Source organism: Girardinichthys multiradiatus, chromosome 5 (genome assembly GCF_021462225.1).
Source record: "Girardinichthys multiradiatus isolate DD_20200921_A chromosome 5, DD_fGirMul_XY1, whole genome shotgun sequence".
Classification (NCBI taxonomy): domain Eukaryota; kingdom Metazoa; phylum Chordata; class Actinopteri; order Cyprinodontiformes; family Goodeidae; genus Girardinichthys; species Girardinichthys multiradiatus.
Genome location: NC_061798.1, coordinates 9,028,428 through 9,046,607, shown reverse-complemented (window position 1 = coordinate 9,046,607; position 18,180 = coordinate 9,028,428). Strand labels below are relative to the sequence as shown.

At 40.1% G+C, this 18,180-nt stretch overlaps 1 protein-coding gene across 1 annotated transcript in view; it reads right to left on the bottom strand.

The window, feature by feature from the left end:
* Positions 1-18,180, bottom strand: part of cfap52 (cilia and flagella associated protein 52) — a 28,121-nt gene that overhangs the window by 2,581 nt on the left and 7,360 nt on the right. Inside the window, exons 5-12 of the mRNA XM_047364659.1 lie at positions 17,535-17,634; positions 17,176-17,292; positions 16,057-16,157; positions 15,755-15,925; positions 14,709-14,857; positions 10,819-10,964; positions 10,522-10,673; positions 10,127-10,229 (exon numbers count right to left, since the gene is read on the bottom strand). Coding sequence (XP_047220615.1) covers positions 10,127-10,229; positions 10,522-10,673; positions 10,819-10,964; positions 14,709-14,857; positions 15,755-15,925; positions 16,057-16,157; positions 17,176-17,292; positions 17,535-17,634 — 1,039 coding nt within the window. The remainder of the gene's footprint in view (positions 1-10,126; positions 10,230-10,521; positions 10,674-10,818; positions 10,965-14,708; positions 14,858-15,754; positions 15,926-16,056; positions 16,158-17,175; positions 17,293-17,534; positions 17,635-18,180) is intronic.

The following is an 18,180-nucleotide window of genomic DNA, read 5'->3' as shown; positions in this document are numbered from 1 at the left end:
TTCTTTAATAAAGGCCAGGTTGGTGGAGTGCATGACTAATAGTTGTCTTGTTAACAGATTATCCCATCTGAGCTGTAGATCTTTGCATCTCCTCTAAAATTGCATGGGCCTCATGGGCTGCTTAATACTCTCCTTGTCTGGGCTGTCGGTTTAGGTGGACAGTGATGTTTTGGTAGATTTACAGTTAGTCTATACATGTACATCTCAAAAAATTAAAATATCATGAAAAAGCTAAATTTTTTTGGAACTCATTTCAGAAAGTGAAACTCAAATATATAGATTAATTAAACATATAGTGAAATATCTGAAGCCTTTATTTCTTGTAATGTTGATGATTATTGCTTTCAGTCAGTCATTTTCTACCGCTTATTCCATAGTGGGTCGCAGGGGAGCTGGTGCCTATCTCCAACAGTCTATGGGCGAGAGGCGGGGTACACCCTGGACAGGATTATTGCTTTCAGATAATGAAAACCCAAAATTCAGTGTTTCGGAAAATTAGGATATCTTGAAAAAGTTAAATATTAGAAACTCATGGTGTCACACCCTGATCAGCCAATTAACTGAAAACACCTGCAAAGGTTTCCTTATCCTCTAAATGGTCTCTCAATCTGGGTCAGTAGGCTACACAATCATGAAGAAGACTGCTGACTGGACAGATGTCCAAAAGACAATCACTGACACCCTCCATAAAGAGGGTAAGCCACAGAAGGTCATTGCTTAAGAAGCTGTACGGTCACAGAGTGCTGTATCAAAGCATATTTATAGAAAGTTGAGTGGACGGAAAAAAAAAGTGGGCTAGGAAAAAGTAGGGATAACCATAGCCTTAACAGGATTGTGAGACAGAATCCATTAAGGAAGCTTCACACAGTTGGAGAATGAAGCTGGAGTCAGCTCATCAAGAGCCACGAACCACAGACTAATCATATCCTTCACCACAGACAAAAGTGAGAAGCGTCTTAGTCATTGTTTAAGGAGAAAAAGAACTGGACTGTTGCTTATTTGTCCAAGTTTCTCTTTTCAGATTAAAGTTTGCATTTCATTTAGAAATCGAGTTCCCAGAGTCTGGAGGAAGAGTGGAGGCAAAAAATCCACGTTGCTTGATGTCCAGAGTAAAGTTTCCACAGTCAGTGAAGTTTTGGGGTGTCATGTCATCTGCTGGTGTTGGTCCACTGCGGTTTCTGAAATCTACAGTGAAAACACCATCTACCATGAAATTCATGCTTACCTTATGCTTCCTTCTGCTGACAAGCTGTATGGCAATGCTGATTTAATTTTCCAGCAGGACTTGGTACCTGCCCACACTACCGGTACCAAAACCTGGTTCAATGACCATAGTGTTACTGTACTTGATTGTCTAGCAAACCGCTCTGACCTGAAGCCCATAGAGAATCTCCACAGGAGGACTGTCAAGATGAAGATGAAAGACACCAGACCCAACAAAGCAGATGACAACCTGGGCTTCCATTACACCTCAGCAGAACCACAGGCTGATCACCTTCATGCTACGCCACATTAATGCAGTAATTCCTGCAAAAGGTGCCTAGACCAAGTATTAAGTGCATAGAAATGAAAAGACTTTACTGAAGCCTGATATTTCGGTTTAAAATTTCCTTTTTATTGATGTGATGTAATATTCTAATTTTCTGAAACACTGAATTTTGAGTTTCATTGTCTGTAAGTCATAATCATTAAAACATCAAGAAATAAATGCTTAAAACATTTCACTCTTAGCAATCTATACAACCTAAGATTCCCTTTCTGTAATGAGTAACAATAAATATTGAACTTTTTCGTGATATTCCATTTTTTTTTATATGTACCTGTATTATTACATTTTTAGATTACAGATTTAACAGGAGCTCTTTGAGATGTTGGTTGGAATATTGTTAAACATTCCCCCTGAGCTGTCTGCTGTGTTCCTTGGTCTTCATGATGCAGGTGTTCATTAATTTTCCTCAACAAGCCTTCAAGGCCAAGGACTTTTTGGGGTTTTATTTGTTTTATTTAATTTAGGTGTATCAGAGTGAAAAGAGGCTTAATACAAATGCAAATTATATCTGTGTGTCTTTTTCTACTTCATAATGATCAACTGAGCTGTGTTGCTCTATCACATTCAAGGCCAACAACATTCATTGAGGCTTGTGGTCATAATGTGACAAAATGTGAAACAAGTTGAAGGGGTTTGAATACTTTTGAAAGGTGAAGCTTATCAGTAAGCAGTCTGCTACCTAGAAAAACTAAAGTTCTCCTTACACAGAGTTCCTTCAACAGAGCCCAACATTGATGAGTCTGGTCTCTCAGACAGGATTTCATTTGTCTGTCCAAGACCATGGGTAGAATCCAATTGAAGAAGAGAAATGCAATCCCAAGACAGGGGATAACAAAATTTTATTGAAACAGAAGAGGAACAAAAGTCGTGGGTGATAAAAATAACTACTTTTTTTATTGTTTTAGAGCTCCACATTACTCTCAAAGCAATAATCGTTTCATAGAATTCCCAGCAATATGGATGTGAGAGGTGTGCTGTATTTTCTCCTCTTATTACATCAATGAAATGATTTTGCAAAACATAATTTAGAACACAACCACCACCAGGAAGCATCTGCTACGAACACTAAGGTGAAACATCTAAAATTCATATATATTTATATATATTTACTTTCTTACTGATACATCTGCCACCAACAGATCACCTCCCAATGCTATCTAGCGGTTAAATGTTTCAGTATAACGTGTACATTTCCTGTTGCCGGCATGAAATCAAAGTTAGAGCAACGATGTCCCCGTGCTTGCGCTCCCAACCTTCTTTTTCTCCATCTTCCTAGCAGCAGCAGTCACAACCTCTCCCTCCTTCCTGGTCACATTGCTGCAGTTTTTGCATGCACAGTTATTCAACAACTGAAAATTCCAGCGGTCCTATTATTCTTATGCAAATGTTTATGTTCCAAATACTATAAGCACTTGCAATTGTTTCAAGTTGCACGTTTCATCACAGACCTGAGATGAGTTTAATCGTTTATGAAACTGCAATAATTCAGGTATAATAAACATATACAGTATATGCAACAAATAAATGTTCATATTTTTGGTTAGTAACCAATGAGATCAATGCATGTTTGGTAATAAAACGAATGTTTGGCTTTAAGATGGGGCATTTCCTGATACCAAATTCCGGGAGCCTTTGGGGAATGCCCTAAGAGGTCCCAAAAACAAAAAACTACTAATAAACAAAAACAAATTAAGCCAATCAGAATTTCTTGTCTTTTTGGGGGTATTCTTTTAAACTAAATAGCAGCATAAATTCTGATTAAAGGTTTGATCAGCCAATCATATTCGGATTAGCAGTCAGTGAGTGTTTTTTTCATCAGTCTGAGGTATTCTAGCTGACCTAACGATGATTATGGTAGGAGACTGAGTTGTCGCTACTGCTCCAGAACAATGAAAATCCCATCAGGAGGAACAGTTTTTGTGTGTCTGTGTTGCTGGTGGGGGGTGAGTGGTGGCTGGAGTCCAACTATGGCTCATCACTGATGAATTCCAATCCGATCCCACTTTAAAATTTATCAATTCCATGTGAAGTGGACATAAAAAGTATTTAAATCCATGGTAAAATGCCAGGTTTTTGTGACATAAAAAAATGAGACCATAATAAACGATTCAAATTTTTTCCACCTTTGATGTGACATAAATCCTGTCACTGAAAAATGCACTACATTGTCAAAAGTATTGGGTGACGCAACTAAATCACTGAATTCAGGTGTTCCAATAACCCTCATGTTCTCAGGTGTGTAGAATCTAGGGCCCTGTCCCAATACTCGCACTTCCACCCTTGTGTCCCTGAATTGCGCGTTCCCGTTGATGGGTTCGTCCTTAGCCCCGCCCCCTTTGTGCCCAACATCCGCCCTTCAGCGAAGCCCGCATCTAAGCGGACTTCGCCGAAGTATATTACCCACAATTCACTGCTGCAGATGACGTTCTGAGCAAAAACCAATCACAACCGTCAACGTAACCAGCCATCAAATCAGAATAATAAGAACTACGTAAACTTTAGACAGCAAGCCGACAAATATATATTTTGTACTGGTTTTCCAGGCTCAACATTGTAAGATACCAGTGTGTTCAGAGTGAGTCTGGTCAGTCATTAGGTCATAACACTGAAGTTACCTTTCAAACAAACACTGACACGGTGAGAGTCTGGTGTATAAACCTCCTTCGCTTCCTGCACTTTCTTCTCCTCAAAACAATTGCTTGTTGCAGTTTTAAAAAGTTTTTTTTAGCAGCAAGACTGTGACTGGGCTGGTTCCTGCCCTTTTTGATGTTGCAGTTACGGTGCAGAGGTGCAAGTCGATGACGTAACCCCTATCGTCCCAATTCTCCAATTTTGCATGCTTGTAACTTCAACCCTTACATAAGTCTGCTGACTGCTTCTACAAACGGTCATGCTCTGCTTTTTTGGAGTTATGTTTTGTTTACCTATTCTTTGTTTAGTGGTGTGTTTATTACTTTCTTGGGTTCATGTGTTTGGTTTTCATTTAGATTAGTATTTCCCCAGATTCTGTTTATTAGTCTAGTTTCTTGTTTACCTTCCCTGCTGTCAGCCTCACCTGTGTGTCATTACTCTATTCCCATCAGCTCCTCTGTAGCCCTGTTCATCACCTGTTTCATATTTCATCTGATTACCTGTCACCCATTTTTATTGGTTCACACTCCTTTCTCCCTCAGTATATATGTTTGGTTATTTTCACTGTTCTTTGCTCGGTCCTCCTGTTAACTTCCCTGCTCCATGTCGTTGTTTGTGTTTTTGGAGACTTGTGTAAGTTCTGCCATTTTTGTTATTAAAGAAGAGAGATTCTTAAACTTACCATGCTTCTTCCAAGCATCTTTCTCCACTCCAGCTCCGTTCAACCACCCTTTATGACACAAACAGTTGTGGAAGAATTTATGTCACTCCCAGAAGCTCACTGATTTTCAGCATGGGACCATTATAAGATCCCACCTGTGCAATAGGTCAGGTTGTGAAATGTCCTTTCTAGTAAATATTCCACAATCAACTGTTAGTGGTAACATCATACCAAGTGGAAGTGTTTGGGAACAAACCTCTACAGAGCTCAACATCTTTCTGCAAAGTAAATGGCAGATGTCCAAACTTCATGTGGCCTTCAGAAGAGCTCCAGAATGATCTGAAGAGTTTTGTGGAATGGGTTACTATGGCCAACAGCTGCAGGATACTGCTGCTGGATTCTAGTAGAGACCTGTTCTGCGGAGTGTCTGGTTATCCGATGGATGAGTCTGGGTTTGGAGGTTTTCTGACTGCATTTTGCCAATTGTGAAGCTTGGCGTAGGGAGGATTGAGGTTTTTGACAAGTCCTCTCTGTTCCAGTGAAAGGAACTCTCAATGCTGCAGTATACAAGACATTTTGGACAATGTTGTGCTCTTAACTCTTTGGGAGCAGTTTGGAGATGGCTGATTCAGTTCCAACATCAATGGTTAAGTTTGGTGTGGAGGAACCTCACTGGTCTGCAGAGTCCTGAACTCAACCTCATACAGGACTTTTGGAATAAATTAGAGCGTAGACTTCGTGTCCAACATTAGTGCCTGACATCACAAAAGCTCTCCTGCAAGAACTTAAAAGAACCCCGAAAAACCCAACTGAGGAGGCAGAGCAGAGAGGTTTGGTGGTGACCACTGGACCTCTGTGTTAGCGTTCAGTCTTTGTAGCCACATCTTATAACTGTAACCTCCCGAGAGGGACCAATATTACAACCTCTTCAGTTCTCAGTGACATTGCATAGGTAAAGAAAGCAATTAGATGTAGCTGAAAACATTCAGGAAAGACCCTACGAAGAGTTTACACACAGATAAATAATAAATTACACAGGGTTGGGCAGATGAATCTGCTGGTACTGCTAAAACAAAAAAAAATCCAACTTTAAATCATTAACCTAATAAATCACAATCATTTCCTGGGGAATATTCCATCACATCTAAATGACAAACTGCTTGGCAAAGCTTTAAAGATGATCTTCTTGTAAGAAAACAGTTTTCAGGAAACATCATTATATCCAGATATACCACGAAACTGTTTAACACTTATATTAGCTCTGAAAAAGGTGGACCGAATTAACCGCTGGATGCATGTTCTGAAAGTCAATGTTAGGTAAGAGATCAGGTAACTTGCATAAAGCTATTGATACAAAGTCATTTACCAGAACTCTAGAGATAAAACAGAGTCAACCTCCTTTCACTCAAGCTCTGCAGTTATTTCCGAAGGACAAGGAACTGATTTTGCACGGCTTTAAATAGCAAGGCTTCAAAGACACAAACTACTGTGTGCTTCCCTGACTGCTGATGTCTAGATCTGTCAATAACTGAAAAGGTTTGGCCTTCCTGGAAGAGAACCTGAAAAAATACTCACACAAAACAGTGCGGCTGAAAGGTAAAATCCACACACATTCCTTTCTCAGACCTTCATTAATGAATAAACTCCCAAACAATCAGGAAGAGAAATGATGCAATGCAACTTTGCACATTCCTCACTGCTACCTTTGTTTATATTTTCAAAATAAAGTACTTCTTTTCACACTTTTATCGTTACAAAGGGTATTTACAGGCAGAAATAGTTTTTTTTCTTCTAGGTGGGCTTTTAGTCAACGTTTTCTAAAGACAGCTTTTATTGTGCCATGATCAATCATTCTCTTTTTACCTTTAGGGTAAAGTTCAGATTATTCACCACGATGGATGAGATGACGATTAAAATATACAATCTATGCTTTATATTTTTCTCTGCTGAAAATGTTTTAGATAGTTATATGCAGTTGTCCAAAATCAATCATTCTGTGTTTCCAAAGTGTTCATATCCTCAGTATATATTTGACATTAAACACAAAATGAAGACGTATTCTTAATATAAAAGTTGAAAAAAAAAACTATTGTCCTTAACTTGAGGGGAAACAATGTTAACCTCATTTGGTCCAACATAAGAGAACAGATGAGAGCCTGTTGTCTAACTTTTCCAGAACAATAATGATCGCTTACAGTGACAGTTCAGGTTATGAGCAGTAATCCTTCCTGCAGCAGGTAACACTCATGGCATCTTCATTTTGAATAAATCTAGATTAGTTGGCATTTGAGGCTGAAACTAATGGCAAGTCCGACAGGGAACAAGACCAAGGATCATTTTCAAACAGCTGCAACCTTAAAAAAAAAAGGCTACAGCAGTTAAATAATATATTTTTTGACTTTAAACCATCGTCTTGTTTGCAGTAAGTGGTCATTTACAAAAAAGCTGATAAGCATTTACACTGGGAATGGAGATAGGTGGTGGTGCATCACTGTTGACTTTCCTGTGTGAAACAAGTAGAGAGAATGGAGTCACAGTAACTGTCTAACTTACTGACTTAAAGCACTACAATATTTCAGCTTTTTATACCGCCTTACTTTTATATCAGAAAGTTAATATGACTGGAATTGCTTTACATATTTAGTTTTCACTACATGTTATACACAGTAAGATCCCATTTCTCGCATAAATTAAGCTACTTTTTATCATTGCAAATATGAGACATCTTTAAAGGGTGATTAAAGGATTTTCGTACACCACAATGACATCTTCAAGATTGGAGCTGTTTTTAAGTGGTAGAAGGTAATTTTGGTCTTTGGCCTCAGACTAGCAGTTAGCTTCAGCCTCCTGAATCAACTATTCAGGATCTCCACTAAATGAAGACAGCAAGAGGTATCTACTGCAGGTAAAACATATTCTCCTTACATTTTACCAGAACCTCGCTAATCCTGTGAGAAACTGAGATCTGCCTTTGGTATCAAACACACACAAAGTAAGAAATTTAAGCTTTTATTACATTTTCAAAAACTTTCAAACCCTATACAAGAGATGGTAGCAGTAGCATTGTGAGGTCTATATTCATCTCAACCATCATCATCACTGTTAGTATCAGCCCTTCTGTCTCTAAATGCAACCTGTCTGTGACTCCAAGTTCTGTTTCTTTTACTGTTAGGCAACCTTTCTCGTTTCTCTGTCAGTCTTGTTTGTTACCTTCCCATAATCAGCCACAGAGGGAGGGTGGGAGGTGGGGAACGGCTGAAATGTAGAAAACAAGTGAGAATGTTGCTGTTTGTTGTCTCACACAGAGCGCCTGTGTCTTGGAATGAGCAGATGGTGGATCTGGCTGGCACTTGGGTGGCACATGCACATCCGGAGGAAGGCACAAACAGCTCCCCACCCCACCCCTCCCTTTCCTCTCCCTCGCCTTCTCTGAATGCCTCCATCTCACTCTCTCCACACTTAAATCCAACACACAAGGGCGCTTTAATCAGCACAACTTGTCGTCACCTCTCTGCATGCAGGAAAGGCAGCAATATGGGTGTAGCGTGTGGCTGGGTTCAAGGGATGATGGTAAAGCGCACAATTAGAGGCAAAGGCGGCTCGCTCTCCTACAGCATGTTTGACCTTATGCAAATCAGCAGTGCCCAGTTAATCAAAATTACTCACTAAATAAAAAAGCATGCTTGTTTCTTTGTCCCAGTTGCTAGTAGCCAGCACAATAGCTTAGTTATGTGGAGCCGAGGAGCAAACAGCAAGCTTTGAAACTGATGTGTTGACATGCTGGTGTGCGTGATAGTGCAAGGTTATTACTGCGCTTCTGCCTGCTGTTCTAACCAGAGAGAGTTAGAGCAGCAGATTGAAGCTCACTGGATGGAGATTCTGAATGAAAAAACAGTACAATGATGCACCTAGACTGTAATGTTATATTATGATTGATTTTCATAAACAGCTCATTTTTGGACTGAGCTGTACAAGCCCCCAAAAAATTAAATAAAGACTGACTTCAATGAGAAGAGTGGTCATCTCAACTGGAAAGTTGTAAGTTTGATACCAGCTTCTTCTACCGCCACATGTCTATGTGCCCCTGAGCAAGCCACATAACCCAAAACTGCCTACCGATCCGCATATATGTGTGTGTTTGTGCATGTTTGCCTGTTGAAAGTGCTGTGAGTGGTCCGCCCACTTACCATTTAAATAGGTGTAATGATTATAGGTCCCTGCAAAACTATTCACACACTTTATCATTTTACAACCACAAACTTCAAAATATTTTACACATTCAATCAAAGGTTCCTAGCAGTGAATGAACATAGTGTTGGCAGCATCATGCTGTGGGTGTGTCACCTAAGAATCCGAGGTTTGTTAAAGAACATTTGAAGCCAAACAGAATCACGAAGACTAAGGAACACTGCAGACCGGTCAGGGAGAACATTGTGGAGAACTAAAAAGTAGAATCAAGTTATAAAACAATTTCTGAGGCTTTGAACATCTCACAAAGCTCTGTTTAATCTGTCATATGAATATGGAAAGAGCATGGCACAACTGCAGACCTACCAAGTGATAGCTGTACTCCTAAACAGACAGGCTGTACAAGGAGTGCAATAATCAGAGAAGCAGCCATGAGCTCCATGATAACTCTGGAGGAGTTGTAGAGAGCCACAGCTCAGGTGGGAGAATCTGTTTGCAAGACAACTGTTTGCAATGTACCCCACAAATCTGGCTTTTGTAAAAGAGGGGTAAGAAGAAAGCCATATCTAAAAGAAACCCTTAAGATGTCCTGTGGGAGCCATGTAGGAGACACAGCAAGCATGAGGAAGTGTAGCAGAAAAATAACACTGCACATTGACATGAAACTAACCATTCATGCAGAGCTACAATGACGTGGTTTAGATTCTGATGTTAGAATCCAATTGAGGATCTGTGGCAAGAAATGAAAATCCATGTTCACCGATGCTTTCCATATTATCTGACCTAGCTTGAGCTGTTAGAGCTATTGGCAGAAGGTACAAGAATTTCAGTTTGTAGATGTGCAGAGCTGTTGGGTACATAACAAAACACCTGCAGCTGTAACTGGTGGTTCTAAATACAAATACACCATTAAGATTTTTATTTGTAAAATCATTTGATTTTTGTCACACCTAAAAACACTTTACATTTAAACTCTACTTTGTGTTGACCTATCACATAAAATCCCAATAATTTACTTTTAGATTTGTGGCTGTGATGTGGGGTGTGAACGCTTTGTTAAACTGTTTCAAAATGTTCTTAAAAGGTTCTGAACACACCTTTCTGTCAGTTCCACTCGTGATGATCTGGTGTTCATCTGGATGGTAGCACACGGTCCGGAAGAGAGTGTTGGCGATCATCCTTTGAAGACTTACAAATCGTCTGAACAAGGAGACCCAGACGAACAGAGGAACAGTTCAAAGAAAGAAGACAGGAGGAGTTTTAACATCGAGCCTGTCCAGGAAATTTCAAACAATGTAAGCCCTCAAAGTCAAGTCTCTTACGATAGTATATTCTTTTAGAGCCATCTCAAGGAAGCTCTAATAGATTAAATGGATGGGGTCGGTCATGATACAAAGACTTTTTAAGACGAAGCAGGAAGTGTGTGTGTGTTTGTGAGTGTATTCTTTCCATTGGTGAATTGTGTGCTGTAGTGCCCAAACGGCCTACTCACACTAAATCCCAGATGATGCAGACGCCATCAGAGCTGGCTGTGACACACTCCTTGTCATTGCTCTTGATTTTGACACAAGACACAGCAGCTTTGTGCTCCTTCATGATCTCCAGCAAACGGTGGCCATAAGGCAGCAGCTCCCACACCCGCACCTGCAAATTTTACCATTTGGTGTTCTGCAACCAGGGAGGGGTCCATTTTCATGGAATTTTGGCTTTTCTTGTTTCCTAAAGAAGTTTTTTTTTATCTCTGGAACTGAACACTGTCTATGGAAAGTGAGTATTAGAATATACTGACCTGCCCCTCTCCTCCTCCACTGACAATCCTCTTGCAGTCCCTGGTGCCAGCGATGGCTGTCACTCCCATTGTGTGTGCGTTGTTAATGATGAGCATCAGCTTCCCGCTTTCCGGTCCAAACACGCGGATCTTACCATCGCTCCATGCTAGAACCGAATAAAATGAGTATTTCCACTGTTGTTAAGGCAAGAAATAGTTTGTACAAGTCGGTATCATCTGCACAGCTGAGACTGAGAGGGAGGGACTACAGCTCCATGTTGCTGTTAGATGGATACAGTGCAAATATTATATATAAATAATATAAAGTATTGTCATATTACAACACTAATGTATTTTATTGGGATTTCATGGGAAAGTCCATCACCATGTACAGCATAACTGGGATGTGGAGGAAAAAGATACACTTCTAAATAGTGTAGCATGCATTTGTATTCAGCCTCCTTTACTCTGATACTCCTAAATAAAGCCCAGAACAACCATAAAAGTTCAGAAAACTCTGAAATTTGTAAGTAGAGTCCATCTGTTTGTCCTTTAAACTGTACATAAAACTCCAGCTGTTCTGTGAAGGCCTCAGGGATTTGTTAGAGAACATTAGTGAACAAAAAACATCACAACCAACACGAACACAGCAGACAGGTCAGGGATAACGTGAAAAGGTTAAAGCAGGATTACGTTTGTAAACAATGTCCCAAGTGTAGAACATCTTCACAGAGCTCTGTTCAATCCATCAGCTAAAATGGAAAGCATTGGGTCACCCATCCAAATCATTAAATCGAGAGGTATAAAATCCAGCCTCTAGGCATGCAGACTGTTCATTGACTGACTGACTGACTGACTAAAGTTCAAATATGTGCTAAAGCATATCAGCAAATATTTTTAGCAATACAGTGTATTGTTGCATGTCCCTGGAAATTATTTTGAGAGACTTAGGGTTTGGAAAGATGAATTGTCTTTACAGGCTTCAGAGGAAGATTGCATGCAACTTATTTCATTAACTATCCATAAATACACGTGTTAAAGTGATGCAATTCAGATGGTTAATGTGGAGATATGTGAAACCAGTGGAACTTAACCGATATAATGGAAACATACCCGATGTGTGCAAGAAATGTGAAGAATATAAAGGAACACTGGTTCACTGCATGTGGCATTGTACAAAAATTGCACTCTTTTGCAAAGAGGTAAGAGAAATTGGTCTGATTATTTTTTTCAAATAAATATTAGAACCAAAACTGTTTTTGCTTGGTTTGTATCCAGTGAAACACAGCTATACTAAATATGAGCAATTTTGTTTTATAAATGATAGCTTGCTTAATGCCAAAAAGGCCAAATGGCCTCCAGTGGATTCGGCAGATGCTGTCTGCCCTCCCACTGGAGAAGATTACATATGTAATAAAAGGCAAACTTTTTGAACGTCTCTGGGAACCCTTGATTGATTATATCATAGACTTGGATTTAGTGGAAGGCAACGCAGATGACTGAAACTTGTCGATACTGTGGTTCCTATTTGGACAGTTATGTATAACTTATATTTTGTTGAATGTTGTTGTATTCGTTGGTGATGAATATTTACAGCAGGTTGCGTTGATGGCTTTTCAATAGGCTGTTCATATTGGCTGTTCTATCTTTATGTCAGTTATAAAAACAATAAGACATCAATAAACATATTCAGGCAAAATATACAGTGTATTGTTATAAGAAAACCACGAGAAGTACTTTTTGCAGTTTGCCTCAAACCATGTAGGGAATGAAGCAAAACATGAGGAAGATGGTGCTCACGCCAGTTTAGACAAAAACGGCATGTCTTGGGCTACAGTACATGCAAAACACCATGTGTGGCTGAACACTAACAGTGCACATTACTCTACACACATTATCCCAACAGGAAATATGGTGTAGGCAGCATCATGCTGTGGAAATGTTTTTGTCCCAAGACTTGAAAACTGCAGTTCAATGACATTCTTCTTCCAATTTATAGAGCTTTTTGAAAGAAAAAAGTGCTCCAGTCTGTAGGTGTGTAAAGCTGGTAGAGACATGCCTAAAATACATAAACTGAAGTAAAAGTGACTCTACAAACTACTGAAAATCAAACTATGTCTAATTTTCCTTCCACTTCACACTGATGCACTACGTAGTGTTGGACTATCACATACAGTACAGACCAAAGGTTTGGACACACCTTCTCATTCAAAGAGTTTTCTTTATTTTCATGACTATGAATATTGTAGCTTCACACTGAAGGCATCAAAACTATGAATTAACACATGTGGAATATATACTGAACAAAAACGTGTGAAACAAATATGTCTTATATTCTAGGTTCTTCAAAGTAGCCACCTTTTGCTTTGATTACTGCTCCACATACTCTTGGCATTCTGTTGATGACCTTCAAGAGGTGGTCACCTGAAATGGTTTTCCAACAGTCTTGAAGGAGTTCCCAGAGATGCTTAGCACTTGTTGGCCCTTTTGCCTTCACTCTGCGGTCCAGCTCACCCCAAACCATCTCGATTGGGTTCAGGTCCGGTGACTGTGGAGGCCAGGTCATCTGGCGCAGCACCCCATCACTCTCCTTCTTGGTCAAATAGCCCTTACACAGCCTGGAGGTGTGTTTGGGGTCATTGTCCTGTTGAAAAATAAATGATGGTCCAACTAAACGTAAACTGGATGGAATAGCATGCCGCTGCAAGATGCTGTGGTAGCCATGCTGGTTCAGTATGCCTTCAATTTTGAATAAATCCCCAACAGTGTCACCAGCAAAGCAACCCCACACCATCACACCTCCTCCTCCATGCTTCACGGTGGGAACCAGGCATGTAGAGTCCATCCGTTCACCTCTTCTGCGCCGCACAAAGACACGGTGGTTGGAACCAAAGATCTCAAACTTGGACTCATCAGAACAAAGCACAGATTTCCACTGGTCTAATGTCCATTCCTTGTGTTCTTTAGCCCAAACAAGTCTCTTCTGCTTGTTGCCTGTCCTCAGCAGTGGTTTCCTAGCAGCTATTTTACCATGAAGGTCTGATTCACACAGTCTCCTCTTAACAGTTGTTCTAGAGATGTGTCTGCTGCTAGAACTCTGTGTGGCATTGACCTGTTCTCTAATCTGAGCTGCTGTTAACCTGTGATTTCTGAGGCTGGTGACTCGGATGAACTTATCGTCCGCAGCAGAGGTGACTCTTGGTCTTCCTTTCCTGGGGCGGTCCTCATGTGAGCCAGTTTCTTTGTAGCGCTTGATGGTTTTTGCGACTGCACTTGGGGACACTTTCAAAGTTTTCCCAATTGTTTGGACTGACTGACCTTCATTTCTTAAAGTAATGATGCCACTCGTTTTTCTTTACTTAGCTGCTTTTTTCTTGCCATAATACAAATTCTAACAGTCTATTCTGTAGGACTATCAGCTGTGTACTGTTTCCACCTTCTGCACAACACAACTGATGGTCCCAACCCCATTTATAAGGCTTGAAATTCCACTTATTAAACCTGACAGGACACACCTGTGAAGTGAAAACCATTTCAGGTGACTACCTCTTGAAGCTCATCAACAGAATACCAAGAGTGTGCGGAGCAGTAATCAAAGCAAAAGGTGGCTACTTTGAAGAACCTAGAATATAAGACATATTTTCAGTTGTTTCACACTTTTTTGTTCAGTATATAATTCCACATGTGTTAATTCATAGTTTTGATGCCTTCAGTGTGAAGCTACAATATTCATAGTCATGAAATTAAAGACAACTCTTTGAATGAGAAGGTGTGTTCAAACTTTTGGTCTGTACTGTACAATCCCAATAAAATACGTTGACGTTTTTGGCTGTGATGTGACAAAATATAAAACAGTAACAGAAGCATGAATACGTCTGCAGGACACTGTAGATGCGCTGCCTGAATCTCACCACTGATGATGCTGTGCCCGTCGATCATGAAGTCCAGGGAGTTGCAGGTCATGTTGGGCACAGTGATGCGCAGCAGCTCTTTGGGGTTGCCTACAAGCCACAGTCTGATGTCTTCCTCAGAGCAAGTTGCAAACAACTCCGAGGTGGCACTAGCATACGGTAAAAGAGAGCAAAGTAAAAAGCAACAACTTCATAACAGCTGTTGCATTAGTATGTCACCCTCTAGTGAGCAAACTAGGTAATTGAAGTAATGCTCACATTATTGTAAATCAGGGGTGTCATCTCAAACACACAGTTGGTCAAAAATAAAAACTTGATATTATTTGGGAAAATGTCTTCTGAGTAAAATTTCATTGGGAACTATTTTTCACAGGCTAATAATAGGAATCTTTCCTTTAAATGAAGATCCAACCTGTCAGGCCCTTGACATTAGGAAAACATTGGTCAAAGCTCAGTTTTCTACACTTTGATCTACTCTGATGTCCTCTAGTCCAAGCCTAATACCTGACTGATGTGCCAGTGCCACAGGAGAACATTCAAGAGTTTCTTGCAGGCCAGCTCTAGTAGAAATTTGGAATTATTTTGGGGGCCAAATATAATTGCACTGGCATGAGTTTGACACCTATGTTGTAAAACCTGCAGCCTGCAGAGGTTTATAAATTCCCTTGCAGGAATAATGCACCATTAGAACTTGTAATATGGATGTAAAATCACTGTTGTGATGAAAATTGAGAAGCAAGTCTGTTTCTGTCTAAATGTAAATTTGAGACAGGCCAACACAAGATGTGAATGACACTGACACTGTCTGATGCACAGTTTCTTTCCTCTAAAACACCTTTTGAAAATCCTGGCAGACATGGAAAAACAGCAGAGAAGCAGAAATTCAGACAACTTCAATGACTTTAAACGCTTGAACAGAGAGCTGATATTTCTGCTTCTAGCTGGGAGCTCACTCAGACAGAAAAGTGGTCTTAGATATGATAGACTAAACCTTAGCTCATAAATATTTTGACTCTCCCGGCCTGAACCGCCTGATTGAAACATACAAAGGAATGGCTATGTCCTTGACGCCGCTCCTGGGGCTGGTGGACATAAGCTCAGCTTGGAAATCCTCAAAACTGAGGCTGTACATCTGAGCCGCCTCCGTGCCGATAAAGAGCTGCTTTCCCTCTTCGCTGAAGACGATGGAGGTCACCCCCTTTTCCAGCTGTACTTGCCTATCAACGGAGATGGAGGTGGGAAATGAAAAGCATCTGCATAATAAACCCTGAATAATTAGCAGGTTTCACTGTGAAATGTGGCTCTACTTATTTGAGGATGATCCAAACGATGCGGGCATAAGACTCACCTGAAAGTTTTGAAGTCATTCTTGGAGCAAAGAGCCAAGGTGCCAGATCCAGAGCCAACAAGCAGGTCTCCAGATTCCAACACCTTCACAACACTGACACCCTGAACAGAAAACATAATGATTTTTATTTTTCTGTATCAATCTGGGAAAAGAAAGCATCTAAGGTGCACCTAGCAAACGTATTTACATCATTTTCCACATTTTGTTATAGAATAATAGAGAACAAAAGAAAGTATGGCAAAACTGCAAACCTAACCAACGACATGGCCGTCACTTAAACTGACAGGGCAGGAAAGAAGAGGAGCAGCAGAGATTCAAAGCTTATGTGGAGGAATCTGTTGATATGTCAACTACAGTATAAGCCATGCACTCCAAAATTGACATTTTCAGTTTGGCAGAAGTCATTTAAGAGACACAGCCATCATGTGGAGGAATGTGCTCTGGTGAGATATGATTAAGATTGACCTTTTTTTACCTAAGTCCAAACCGCCATGTGGGATGGAAAACCTACACCCTGAACATGCCATCCATAAGGGAATGGCTGTGGGAATGCTTTTCTTCAACAAGGATGGGGAAAATGATTAGATTTAGAGGGAAGATGAATTAAGTTAAACACAAGGCAATCCTGGAAGAGAGGATGGTTCTACAAAGCATTGGCTCAGGGGGCTGCAAACAAATTTAGATTGTTATTTGTAAGAAAATGTGGAAAGCCACATATCAGTTGCCTTCCTTTTCCAAACTATGCACCATTGCACAAAATTATGTTTTTGTTTGTCACATAAAATCCCAGTAAAAAACACAGATGTTTGTGGTTGTAACATCTCAAAATGTAGATAAATTACTTACGTGTACTTTTAAAAGGCACTGGATACAAAATAACCTAACAAACTGACTAAATTAGTATCACATTGTACAATAAAAGATTTCAAAAAGCTAACTGGTTACGCAGTGCAGGATTCATATCACGTAAATAAGTTGCATCATTCCCAGAATCTTCTGCAGATAACCCTTTGACATGAGTGATTGCTAATGAACGTTTCATCAGAATCCCTTTAGTCTCAGGCAGAGCGTGAGTAAGCAACTGTGCAGAGTTGGAAATAAAAGGCTGTGATGACTTACCTGGTTGTACTTTTCTTTAACTGGACCATTGCTAATTAGAAGCCTCATCTTCATGTTGATTTTCATTATGTCCCCGCTTGTGGTGCCACAGAACATAAACTGATCGGCCTCAGAAATCTGTGCAAAGATTGTAAATGATTTCAAAACAGAGCACACCCTACACTAATGATATCTGGTGTATTACAAATTTTAGACAAACTGAAGTGAAAGAATCCATATGTTCAGAGAGCTGCCTGTTTTCTAATTATTTTTTATGATACCCAGAATATTTGAATTGCAACTTTAAAATTTCAGTGCAATGGCAAAATTGTGAAGAGGCATCAGAGACCCCTGATCTGCAGACAATGTAAACCTCATACCTCTATACATTTCACAGTCCTGTTCAGCTTGCCTGTCCTGCACTCAGTGGGCCAGATCTTTCTGTTGGCAAGGTCCAACTCCCAGACTCGCAGTGTTCCGCTGGCAAAAAACAGCAGTACCAATAAGACACCATGTTACCACCAAGGTTTCTTTTCGTCATACTGTTCCTACTGTTTAAAGTCATGTAAATAGACACATTACCAAATAAGATGTCCGAGAAAGTGATGGAGTAACTGCAGTTTACTCAGACTGTTTGGAGCAGAGATTAATGCAGCATGCCTCTCTCCTACCTTTTACTGCGCACTGCAAGTCAGCTGGCAAAAAGTGGGCTCTTAAACATTTCATTTGTTTACAAGAAAGATAAATTCGACTGCATGGAAATACTTTCTTTCACTGTTTTCAAACTACACCTGACAAGCTGCGAGCAGCATGTCTGCTAAGCGGGTTGGCTACTGGAGCAGCAAGCCCAACTAATTCACTAATATCAACTTATACTGTGTTGGTCTATACAAAGCAAAAAACTGCAAATATTAATAGTATGCTACACTTTAAAAGTACCATGAAATTTTGTGTGTGTTTAATTTATATTTGGGAATATTCTGTACTTTGGTTGACGTGGTAAGAAGAAATGTTTCTGTTAATGAT